General features: G+C 36.7%; 1 protein-coding gene across 2 annotated transcripts; it reads right to left on the reverse strand.

Moving 5' to 3' along the window:
• Nucleotides 1–377: 377 nt before the first annotated feature.
• LOC143854520 (uncharacterized) lies at nt 378–10,891 on the reverse strand. Of its 2 annotated transcripts, none has more exons than XM_077364531.1 (8): nt 10,708–10,891; nt 10,004–10,054; nt 6,200–6,277; nt 2,642–2,666; nt 2,507–2,539; nt 1,680–1,801; nt 1,424–1,554; nt 378–783 (listed from the first exon to the last, which is right to left on the reverse strand). In XM_077364531.1, the coding sequence occupies exons 2-8, from the start codon at nt 10,004–10,006 to the stop codon at nt 756–758; spliced, it is 420 nt and encodes a 139-aa protein (XP_077220646.1). In that variant the 5' UTR covers nt 10,007–10,054; nt 10,708–10,891; the 3' UTR covers nt 378–755. The 2 variants fall into 2 exon arrangements, with proteins under 2 accessions (XP_077220646.1, XP_077220647.1); XM_077364532.1 differs by lacking the exon at nt 10,708–10,891 and adding an exon at nt 10,545–10,640.
• Between the last annotated feature and the right edge of the window lie 2,064 nt (nt 10,892–12,955).

Here is a 12,955-nt window from a genome sequence, read left to right on the forward strand (position 1 = left end):
CTCAGTTAAACCCTGCAGATTTCTCCCTAGACCAGTTCCAGGAATATACCCATATTGGCGCATTATTTGTGCTACCTGCGCATTTGCGCTGGACATAAACAGAATTTCTTCGCTCATAACTTCTTCCATAGTAATGGTCGAAACTTCAAGCGAAAACCCAATCAGACTGACATCTCTAGTACTTGAACCGATCTGCTCTTGGGATATCTGCCCAACCTCTGGTTCTGGATCCCCTCTAACCAAAATAAAAGAAAAGAGATGATTATGTGTCAAAAGAAAGGAGGGATTGTAAGGGAGTTGAATCAAGTTCCAAAATCCAGGATAAAGGAATTGAATAATGCCTGGGAAGGAATGACATACAAATGATTTTTTAAAAAAAAAATGCCAGCACTCCAGTATTTAACGGCTAGCACATATGCCAAGAAACATGATAATTTCCTCATATAGCTGGGGCTTAATGCAGAGTAAAACATAGATATTGGAGAGAAGGATCTTCAGCAAATGGAGAGAAAAATAAAGTTAACTCTACAACATATAGGCAAACAAAAAACATTAAGAATTTCGTTATAGAAGATGTTATTAGAAAACGTATAATTAAACCACATGAACTAGGCTTGAGAGCACAAAAAAACAAGATAATAATGGAAACAAAGAAATCAAAGATTTAAAAACTTGAAAGATGACCAAAATGGAAACCTTGAGCCTGTGCCTTTCTTGAAGGAATAGGTGGTGGAGATCTTTCAGGTTCTTTATAATCAAGGGGAAGTGCGAAGTCCAGTGATCCTATGTCACAAAAGCATCAGACACTGATAAGGAAATAAGAAGAAAAATAGGGACATTCTGGAATAGTGGTATGCTTCCTGCCACCAGTGATCCTATGTCACAAATATCTCCGATATTTTCCAAAATATTGTGTTTTTATTGCGACATTTTGATAAAACGACAAAATCTCAAAAAAATAAAAATATAGCGAAACTTCCATTTTTATCATAAAATATTGCGATAATATCACGATATTATCCCGGTATTTTTATGATATTTTTAGGGAAATGATTTCAGTACTCCATTGTTTTCATAAAGATGCGTGAAGCACCTTGTCGGGTAGTATTTAAAGGGCTGTTTGAGGAATATTATAGTTCACAAAAAGCTCTTATCAACACTTTAAACACTACATGACAAGATGCTTCGTGCATCTTTATCAAACATTGGAGTGTTGAAATCATTTCCCTATTTTTATTTTATATTTTTTCTTAAATTTTATGTATTTATATATATTTTATAAATAATTTTATTTTTATCATTTTTTACCGATATAAACCCTAAAAAAATAAAAATAAATTAATATATCTAGAGATTTTCACTTGCTGAGAAATTCCCAAGAATGATATTTGTGGCATAGCAGTGATCCAAAAGAAACACTCACATGGCTTTGGGGTTGGAGATATCTAGGAAGTCTTTTGTGTGTGGCTGAAGTTTCACATATGTGCCTTTAGGAAGAGTGACGTTTTTCACTCGCACAGTATCTCCCTCTTGTAAAAGCATGTTTTCCATCATCTGAGTCAAAACGATTGAAGGAAAAACAATATAAGTCATGTAAAAAAAAGGTCATAAATTTTCACTGAATGTACAAAATCAAGATAAGAAATAGTCCTGCAAAAAAACTCAATTCCAATACAGACCCAGTATGGCATGTAGATCATGCCTTCTTCAGCAATGAACTCCAACACACCACAATGTGAAACCCGCTCAGTGGCAGCATTGCGGAGTTCGAATAACATTGGATAATCAATATGCAGTGATGCTGCAGAGTGAAATTACAATATCATAACATGGAAATTGAAGACATTATACGTAGGGGTGCAACTCGGGTCGGGTTGGGTCGGGTTGGATCGGGTTGAGGCCAAGCATAGCCCAACCCGAGCCTGGGGTCGAGGATGGTCAACCCTAAGCCAACCCGCCTCTAAATCTCTCAACCCTAACCCAACCCATCTGACCTCTTTTTTCCAAATCGGGTTGAGTTGAGTCAGGGTCGGGTTCAAGTTCACCTAGTGCCAAAGAGAAAAATACTAGAAAAAAACATAACCCAAAGAAAATTGAGATAAAATTAGAGGAAGGAGGTTGGGTTGGGTTGCCAAGGCCTCAATCCTAACCCAACCTGAAATTAAATCGGGTTGGCTTTTTCCAACCCTAACCCAACCCAACCCAACCCAAGGAAATGCCAACCCAACCCGAGCCAAAATCGGGTTGAAACCGACCCAAGTTGAAACCCTAGTTAGAACTTAGAAGTTAAAATTTTAAAGTGCATTGGTTTTTTTTTTTTTTATTGCAAGTGACAATTTTAATGGAAAGTGTATGCCTGCAGAGATAGAAACAACTGATGACAAAATATAATCCAAGGCAGAGCCATTTGAAAAACTTATAAAAAAGTATGCCTAAGAGTAACACGGCCTATTATATAACAAGAGAAAGGGGGGAAACACAGTAGAAAAAAGTCCAGTTCCCTTACCTAGTCGGTCAAGAGCTGAGGGAGGCATTATAACTGAAACAAACAAAAAAACTTAACAGCATCAATAAACACTCACAAAGCACAATGGACACCTTGCTGATAAGACGAACTAGTAGGATTCAGAAGATTGCATACTTTTATCACCACTTTCCAGTTGTGGCTGCAGAGTAAGAGAGAGAGACCAGAATAAAAAATATTGAAGAGTTAAAGAAAAGAAAAGGAGAATTCAATTTTTGCATTGCATCTATGGATGAAAAGATATTTTAGGAACTTCCTTTTAAGGAAGCCAGATATTAATAGGAGTGTGTAAACTTCTACCATCAATAATATTGTTCCTTGGATTTAAAGGAATCAATGTTTTAAAATTGGAGCAGTTACATGTCTGATACTTAAATAAAATAAAATCCATATAACGCCTTAGCAACATAACAAAGGCTCAAATAAAGCAGTGGTAATCACATGTTCTCCGTTCATAAAATTGTACAAAATCCCCAACAATAGAGAACCAGAAAGAGCTGGAATCTAGAGATTAGTGATGATGCATCAGCTGTTGCTAAGGAACATCATACTGGGGTTTCAAAAAAAGGGCTATTGAAAGTCGCACATCTTATGCTAGAAAAGGGTACCTTCCAGAAAAAATGCAAAAAACTCATGGCCTAATAACTAGTTCCATAGGTATTGTTTTATACAAAGTGTGACACCTTATTGCATGAGGTGAGTAAAAGCACATTGGTTTCTCAAAACAAGTTTCGAAGATTCTTCCAGTGTAGGTTTGAAATTTCAGTGGCAATTTCGGTTTCGGTGGAAATTTCTGTGTAAATCTTATAATTTCGGCCAAAATTTTTAAATTTCGGTTTCGGTTTTAAATTTCAGTCCCAGCCGAAATCCAAAATTTCAGTGGAAAATTCGGTATTTCGGCCGAAATTTAAAAGTTTAAAACCTTTCACTGTTCCAAAGAATGAAAGATATACTCAGACATATACAAAAGCAATTAACAACATTTTATATTGAGCAGCAGATATGGTCAGAACCTCCCATGCCACCTATCTCTCTCGTTATTCCGGATCAAACGCATCCTACTAAGAAAAGTGAAGTAAAGGGAACACGAGAAGTTTTCTTTCTTGTTCTTTTTTCACCCGGCGATCATAAAGGGAGTGGAGAGAGGACATGGTGAGATGGAACGACCCTTGAAGAATGCTTGTCCTTGTGCTGTCTTCCTTATATTCATCGAATGATTGTACAATATTACGTCCCAGTTCATCATTTGTCACCATGTACTATCGGTAGGGAATGCTCCCTTAGATTGAAAAAGGTATCATGATCTTATTGTCAAATATGTGTATGATCCTTCCTATTGGATTTTTAAAAAGGAGGATGTGTACTTCTATGTTGTTCATGAGTCATTTTGAAACTTGAACAAGTCTGCTAGTTGTTCAGGATATCTTACTTTTGTTCCTTTTCCATCGACAATAGCGCTGAAATGGGAGATGAGCCTTCTCTTACACGCTGGTCTTTCCAGGATTTTAAGATGTTTTATAATACAACGTTTTGAAGAAAATGGGGATGTAAAAAGCAAGATGGGTCACCTCAACAAACAATCACAGAGCAGTTCGTAATGTGTATTCTTCAAATATGGTAATCAATGAGAATGGGAACATCAAGACCACATCTGATATGGCCATTTTTTCGGCGAAAATTTCGGTGAAAATTTCGGTTTACAGGTAGGCATGCTTTGAAATTTCGGTTTCGGTTTCGGCCTCAGCCGAAAAAGAAATTTCTGTGGCAATTTTCGGTTTCGGTTCTAATTTCGACCGAAATTTAAAACCATGCTTACGGGTCTTCTATCACACCATGGAAAGGTATTTTGCTTTTCGGCAGTCAAGAGAAAGAACGACTATGCTTGCAAATGCTGTTGCGACCGAGCGAAAACTACCTTTTTCAATATCTCAAGGTTATCAGTCGTCAGCAAATGGCGTGGAGATTCAGAGAAGTCAGTGAAAGTACTATTTGAGCTTGATAGGCATCATGCGCCGTCGACAATATTTCTTGATGAGATTGATGCAATCATTAGTCAACAGGGTGACTAATGATTATGACAAGTTTAATGTCGATTATGGAAGGCAACGTGTCTACTGAAGGTCGTGCCACAACTCTTTCCATTGTTATATAATTAGAATACATAATATTTCTCTCACTTTTTTCTTTCATATTACTATGAATTCAAGAATTAGCATAATTTAGAAAACCGGGGTAGAAACTCCCAAGCATTTTGTAGCATGTTTGTTGGTTTTGATTAATTTGAGAGAGTGTTAAGGGCTTGTTACTTTAAAAATAGAAAAAAAAAATTGAACAAGCCTGCAACATTGAACTTTAGAAAGATCTCGTATCCTTTTGGTAGCTCAAACTTCCATGAATTATCATTTGATCCATTGGAGAGTCTTCTATAGACAAATCTTCTTTTGCTTGAGCTTGTTATAGATCACCTTAGCTGAATGCTTGTGATCTTTGATGTTGATTAGTGGTTGATCGATACATGTTGCTTGCCTCAATCTTTTGACATACTTGAGTCCAAGCTTTTAAATTTCAGTTCCGGTCAGAAATTTTGGTGCAATTCTTATAAATCACGGAACCAATGGAAACATATGTAAATGATAGAATTTTAAGATGAAACTTTAGAAAATACTAGAATAAGCACAAATACACACTTAGAAACCATCACATAAGAAAGACAGCCATCGATAATGGTTTAACAATAGCAAACAGCAAGTGACATGTGATGTCACACATGTCAAATAATTCAGTACATATCATATTTCACATATTACATGCAATTCATATAAATGTTTATACATAATACATAACATTTCACCCGCAATTCATTGAAATATAAATACATAACACATGCCTAGTATACCATTAATAGTTTGGCACCATCATCACCATGTCAAAAACAGTACCACGGTTTTATACAGCTGTCAAAGCCTCACAACATTAACATGAATTAATGGTTTGTTCTTCGAAAAACAGCAATTTTTTCTAGAATTTTGCCAATGTTTCGTTTTCTATTTTTTATTAATTAAATTTTAAACAAGTCATGAGGCTTATTCCAAGGATAACTCTTTGACCAAATTTGGATGTTCATTTATCTTTTACATTTAAAACCATTCGTTAAAGAATAAGTAACCTCTTTCATGTAAATGAATTGCCTAAAACCAACTTCTAATTATTATTTTTTTGAATGGAAACACCAACTTCCAATTTTTAAACAAAATACATCTAAAAAAACCATACTTCCCTAGATAATGGACATGTTGAACTAGATAATAAGGTTTTTTTTTTTTCATTTCAAGAGATTTTTATCAATTAAAAATTTTAGAGTGGTTGCAGTCGATTGGCTCAGAAATATGAGCCTTTCTGAGTAGTTACCCTACTTTTGAATTATTAGGATTTGTTAATCCATCAACACTTAAACTTCAACATGAAGTGCATGCAGAATTTATTAGTAATAGGCATCCCATAGCTTTGAAAATACTAAGCGTCATTTGTAACCCATGAATTGGATCAAAATGTAAATTATTACAGTACTTATAATGCCAAAACCAAAGAAGAGAGAAATAATGCATAAAACCAAAAAGCATTAACTGAAAATAAATAAGCAATGAAAATAAGGTAAAATTGGAAAGGCATTTCAACCTTATCAATAAAAGACACCGGGTAACAACTGTATGTGTGCTCAAATGATGTCCCATGATATCCAAATCCTTCAAAGAACTGCAACAACATTAGTAATCAGTGAAAGTAAAAATAGAATCTCCTAACATGTATTATTGATTAAACTAATCTAAAAGATAAAAAGATTAGTTACTATGAATTGTAAAGATTTTCTCTTTGCTCTACTTCTCCATGAAGACATGTTGCATAAATTAATGTGTTACAAACACCATTTAAAAATCAGATTCATATGAGAACTCAGCCAAGTTGGTAAAAAGCAATTAATCTGGATGAGCCAATGATTAATGCAATGAATATTTCATTAACTCACACGAGTCAGGGGAGTTTTTAATTGTTTTGGTAGAACTCCAATGAGGTGGAAGATCTCTCCTTGACAACGTTAGGATATTCAGAAACCAGTTTTAGGCTCCTCTTGTTATTGAAGGTGACTCGTCGAGTGCCATCTCAAGGGTGGAGTGAAGAATTTCAGGCCCATGGAGATTAGCATTCTTTATTGATGAAATAGAGGATAGTTGTAAAAACATTGATGTCTCTTTTTCTTACATTACCAGATCGGACAACGAGTTAGCTCACTTGTTAGCTAAATCATGTGTGTGTGTGTGTCGGGAGTCGTTACATGAGGGGCATGGCAACCTCTGCCCAAACCGGTTTCAAGATCCCCTCGTTATTGAAGGGGGCAACGAAGCTAAGGAAGAGAAAGAAAGTGCTTTTTTTTAATGATATGAGAAAGAAAGTACATCTAGCCCTCCCCAGACCCCGCAATGGTGGGAGCCTTGTGCACAGGGCCGCCCTCATCATATGAGAAAGAAAGTACTTGATTCATCAAGTCCAACCCATCAAAAGATATGTAGAAGAAGATTCAGAAAAAAGTGGAAGCTCAAATCAACTTCAACAAGGTCAAATTTCTACCAAGCAAGGGGAATGAATTAATACGGGAGAACCCATGTTTACACATAATCCTAGGCTCCGTTCATTTGTTTTCCGTAGAAAGGAAAGGAAATGAAACTGACATGGCAAAATGGAAAAGAAGAAAAATAGAGAAACGAAGGAAAAGGGAGAACGATATAAAGGGCATTTGATTGTTATGACATGCTAGTTAAGGATTCAACAATGCATGCCCAATCTTAGTTTCCTATCATAGTTCATCTGTTAAGGTCAACCTAAAACTACAAACGACTTTAATTCTCTTTTTTCAGTCTATGATTATATAAGATGGGTCAATAACGACTTAAATAAGAACTTGAGCAAGTCCTTAACATACCATAGTAATATTCTCTACCTAACACAATTGCATGGGTTTATTTGTTGGCATGCAAAAAAAAAAAGGAGGGAGAGAGAGAGAGCATTGTTGACATGCGAAAGAGGGGTAGAGAGAGATAACGAGCGAGAAAAATGGAGGGGGGAGAGCCTCTGCTAAGGCACGTCCAGTGCTACACACGATCAGCGTTGCGGCCATCAGAAGCACACATACGGCACAGATCCGGTTTGCACTACAGAATAGATTTACATTAAGGGTTCCATTGTGGACTTCGTTTTTGCCCCAATCTCTCCTACAACCTCAAATGAATTAATCATGCAGTTTTTAACCAAATATCATTCAATGAAAGATGGAATAGACAAAACCCCCACCCCCAAGGCCTGTTTATGGAATCCTCACTAATCCAATAATTAGTGTTTGAAAGGCCCCTAAGCATGGAGAAGTAAAAGAGCAAAGGTCGAAGGTGGGGATCAAAGGTAAACCATAGGTTTCACTTTCAGGTTTATTCTTCTTTCTTTTATATTCTACATCCCATCAGCAAGCACTCTCCTTTAGGATCCAAGGTCCTAGAATGGCTTCGGGGCTATCCCCTTCGCCTATATCGCATTAGTACAGGTTTAGTGTCAGAATACGACACTGGTATCAAGTATCAGATTCGTCAAATCTCAAAAAGATTGATTCGTGGATTCGCCAAAATATTTCAATCAATTTTAAAATTTAATTTTTTTTACATAATAATATGGTTATAACAGGTAATATATGGAAATTTTTAATAGGTTAAGTAGAAACAATGTTTTTTTTTTCATTTAAAAAACTTACTATTAGGATAGAAAAATTCAAAACACACGGTAATTGTAAAGTTGTGATAGTATTATTCAGAAAAAACAGATAAAAGAGATATAGAAGTGTCGCAGAGAATCCTGAAGTATTGGAATCTAAGACGTATCCGACACGGGTACTTCGCACATTTAGGAAAATCCATGTAACATGGCCCTTCACCTATGACCACTGAAAACTTCTAGGTTATCCCATCCGTTTAAGGGCTGAAGGGCTGCGACCTATGGTCCTCCCTTTGTCAGAAACCCCTAAACTTCAAACCTACGGTTTGTTGACAAGTTGGAACTTCAATGATGTTGACCTCCACATGTCGCATCTATGGCTATGGATGACATAACGGTCATAGGACCTCATGAAATATCTGAACGACTTTGCTCTTGAGGATGGAGTCATATATAAGACACTACGATCTTCCTTTTAGTGGAGAGCATAGATTAGATTTGTTGGTGGGAACTGTGGCTGATGGAGATTTAAGATCAAAATTAGTGATGCTTCAAGGCGCGTAATCGCTTTCCTTAAGACAATATTCGCCCCCACCAGTAGTGTGCAACAGGGATCTGCGAATTGCCTCCAAGATACAATGAAGCCTTGTAGGACGATCCTACAAATGTTTGATGACGCTTTGCACAAGCGGAATCAAACCCAAAACGCCCTTTAAGAATTACAAGCCTTGGAGAAATTCGCTAAAACTGTTTCTGCAGTAAAACCGTTTTTAGTATATTGTTTTCATAAAACTCAATCTTTAAAAACAAGAGAGTAAACAAGAAAGTAGGAGATTTCATAAGAGAAAAATCCAGCAATTAACTAGCTCTAAAAATACAGATTTTCTGCTCTTTTTATAGAGCCACAGATGTCTTTTGATTAAGGGAAACATCCCTTCAAAACATCTCTTGGATTGGTTTGAATAATAACCATTTGATAGCACCTCTTTGCGATTTAAAGATTTTGGATCATCCACAAGATGTCCCTTGTGTTTGAAAATCATCCATGACTGTTGGGAAGCAAAAGACATGAAGAAAGGTTGAAAAACGGAAGTAAAAAGCCATGTCTATTTTCTCCCAACAGATAGATTTTCGAACAGCCGCGGTCGCCTGCGGGCATGCTTCTGTTCCTTCTAATTTTTCCGATCCAAAGAACCGCGGTCGACCGGCCATACCTTTCTAGAAATCACATACATTTCCAGATTCTAATCCGCGGTCACCCGGGAATCCCCGGTCGACCGGCCCTGTTTGAAAATCTATTTTAATTTTCTCTTTTATTTTGATAAAATACTTTAAGTATTTTGATTTAACCCAAAACATTTTGAAAATTTCCAACAAGATTTTGCATGACTGATAATTAAAGGCATTTTTCTATTATTCAAAAGATGTAATTGACGGCAATTAGGATCGAAGAGCACCCATTATCACTTGATTTTAATAAAATACAAAATTCTTGTGGGGAAATTTGTTCACTCTTTTCATTGTATCCTTTACATGTCATGAAACAAGATTTGTTCTACTTACCCTAACAATCACTAATATGCTCCTTCTACAAAACAAAAGATCAGATAGCACAATTCAATATATAAATTAACATTTACTAAAGTGCAAAAGCTAAAGCTAGGGCTTTGGGAGTTCCAAACCTACAAAACAGAATTTGATTCAAAAAAACATGACCATGTGGAGTACCATTGTGATTATGCCCAGATTTCACTACCAGATCACCACCCTTCAAAGCTCCTAAGAAACAAAAAACAATACGAAGCACCAATCATTGGCAAGCAGACCATCACATTCATTAAAAGAAACCCAAAATAGAAAACCATGAAGAATAGTAAAAGCCCGCAAAATAATGAAAATATTGCCAGCTACTACAAATATTCTAACAAAAAAAAATCCCAATTTCTCCAAAATCCTAGACATTTAATTCAGATTGAAATTTAAACAAAATTATGAAAATATTGCCAGCTTCTAGAACTATTCTCAGCAAAAATAAATAAAAAACCCAATTCTCCAAAATCCTAGACATTAAATTCAGATTGAAATTCAATAAGCCCACAAGAAATTCCGCGGCAAAGACCAAAACAATGTAAAAACGACCCCAAAAAAAAAACAATTTTTTTTTCAAAAGCATAATAACTTACAGTGAGAGAGTGAGAAGTGTGTGTGTGTGTGTGTGTGTGTGTGAGAGAGAGAGAGAGAGAGAGAGAGAGAGAGATGAAGCACAAACCCTAACAATCACTATTAACTTCAACTATCAGAGGATTCGAGATAGTTCAATTTTTTTATTTTAAACCAATCAAAAAAAAAAACTTCAACTATCAGAGGATTCGAAAGAGAGAGAGGAGACTAGAGGAGTTATCACTATGCGCGCGTGATGCGTACGCATTCACCTTTGTTCTTTTGCGAAAGCGTCAAAATTCCAAGGAAAAGAGCATTCGATTCTTTTGGAACTCTGGTGCGTCCGTACACATTCTTGGGCCCAAGTGAAAAACATCAAGGAGAACTGGAGAAGAAGAGTCTAAAAGACTGGTCAGAAAATACGCTGGAGGGGCTGGCCCGGTGTGCGTGCACAAATAAATCCCTACTTTTTAAGCTTTTAGTTATTTTATTTTATTTGAGTTATAATTGTTACTAGGAATCGTAGCTGATATTATTTCTCCGTATTTTTTCTATTATCCATGTAACCGCAAAACGTGGGCTGTAATTGCTCTATTTAAAGCGCATGTTTATCTTTAATAAGAAAGAAGAAGAGAATTTACATTAAAATAGAAACTATGTTTCTAGGAGAGTAAAGGCTCCTCTCGAACAGAGCCGTTAGGAGGTCCCGGTTGTCTCGAATCAACCATCATCTTTCCTATTCTTCCTTTTTATTTTGTTTATTTGTGTTACGGCCGATTAGTCACGTAACACCCGGGTAAGAAAAATGGGAGAATATATCACTTCCTTGAGAAATTATATGGTGGCCGTCCGGAGATTAGAAAGGTAAAAGTCAAAAAAGGGAATTTGACCTCGATAAAAATCAAAGGGAGGCCCTTATTGTTGACGGTCAGCCACCATATAAAAACTCCACTTCCCATATCTCATATTCTCATATGATTTTAAAGTAGGACCCACCATAACTACTTAGATGGGCCCCACTATTAGTCCATTGAATAAAATTTGAATTCCAAACATCTCACCTAACCACATAAATCCAATGCCATATGATCTAGAAACAAACGGCTCCATTCTTTTGCCCAATCAATGAGATTTTATAATGATCAATGGTGGGCCCACTAATTGATGATATATGGTGGACCCACTAACAATTTGAGCCCATATGAAACTCAGCATGTTCAAACTATCTAGAGGTGCAATTGGGGTCTGGGGTCAATTTTCGGGAATTCTGGTTGAGCTTTTACTGTAAAATCTGGTTGGGTTTGTATTGAGGGGAAATGTTTTCTGCACGATACCTCCGATAAGTTATCTGAGCAAGAGCTCAAAAAAACATATGGGCCCACATTGTTTGGATGATCCAAAGCATTCATTTGGATAGTCCAAAGATAAATAGAGTGTGCACAAAAAATCTAGTCCACAGGATTATCCTAACCCTTCGATTTGTGGAGGTTAAAGTGGATGGGTATAAACCTCCACAAATCTGTCCATTTTTAACCTCCAAAAATCGAAGGGTTAGGATGATCCTATGGAGCTGATTTTTTGGGCACATCCTATCTACGTAAGGGCCTATCAAATGAATGCTTTGGATCATCCAAACAATGTGGCCCACATGATTTTTTCAGCTCTTGCTCAGATAACTTATCTGAGGTATCGCTCATAAAACGTTTCCCCTTGTATTGATTCCAATTGATTTTTTAGCAAAAGCTCAACCCGACCTGACCTAGATTACACCCCAAATCAACTATCCAAATGAAATCTAAATGAAGAAAGGCCATGTTTGGATGCCTCATGTTTTTGTATTTGGATTTGGATTTGAGTTTTGGATACAAAATACATCAATCATCCTTGCTGTAGTGAAGTCGAGGAGCAACGAGGGTGAAGGTAATTGCCACAAATATGGATTTCCAAATAATGTCTCCCATAAAAGATTTGAAAATCAGACTTTTTTTTCACTGTCGTAGCTGATTTGGAAATCCAAGGATCCGATCCAATTCCAAATCTCAGTTCCAAATCTCAACTGCAAATGTGAGAAATCCAAATCCAAAGCTTGTGGGTATCCCAACGTGGCCTGGGCATGTTTGAATTGCCATTCCATTTGATGGGAGAATCAGAACAAGAATAGAATAGGGTGCTGGATCCGACTCCAGTTTCGAGCAGTCCAAATGCACCCTAAGGCCCTGTTCGTTTCAGATTGTTGCCACCTATTGTTAGGCCCAAACCGATCATTGGACTCAAAATTCAACATAATTTTGAATCCAATAATCTGTTTGGGGCTAATAATCGGTTATCACAATCAACAGGGCCTAAATGATTAGTTCGGCACTTCTCATACTAGGTACCTCTTTCCTTCGCTTAGTTTGCCTACTACGTTTTATGTGTTTGAGGCCCTTGATTCAATGAGCCGCTACCTGGGCAGGTCATGTCCCAAGGCATTGACATAAAATCACATACAAATCAAGCACGGGGCTAGAAATATCATCT

Source organism: Tasmannia lanceolata, unplaced genomic scaffold (assembly GCF_043159265.1).
Source record: "Tasmannia lanceolata isolate RefF3 unplaced genomic scaffold, GAP_Taslan_0.1 ptg000020l, whole genome shotgun sequence".
Lineage (NCBI taxonomy): Eukaryota > Viridiplantae > Streptophyta > Magnoliopsida > Canellales > Winteraceae > Tasmannia > Tasmannia lanceolata.

Excerpts from the sequence above, each read along its gene's own strand:
- LOC143854520 (XM_077364531.1), bottom strand. Across the intron at positions 2,667-6,199 it reads CGGTGTCTTTTATTGATAAG|CCACAACTGGAAAGTGGTGA; the intron begins GTTGAAATGCCT and ends CTTACTCTGCAG. Across the intron at positions 784-1,423 it reads ATCTCCAACCCCAAAGCCAT|GATCACTGGACTTCGCACTT; the intron begins GTGAGTGTTTCT and ends TTTGTGACATAG.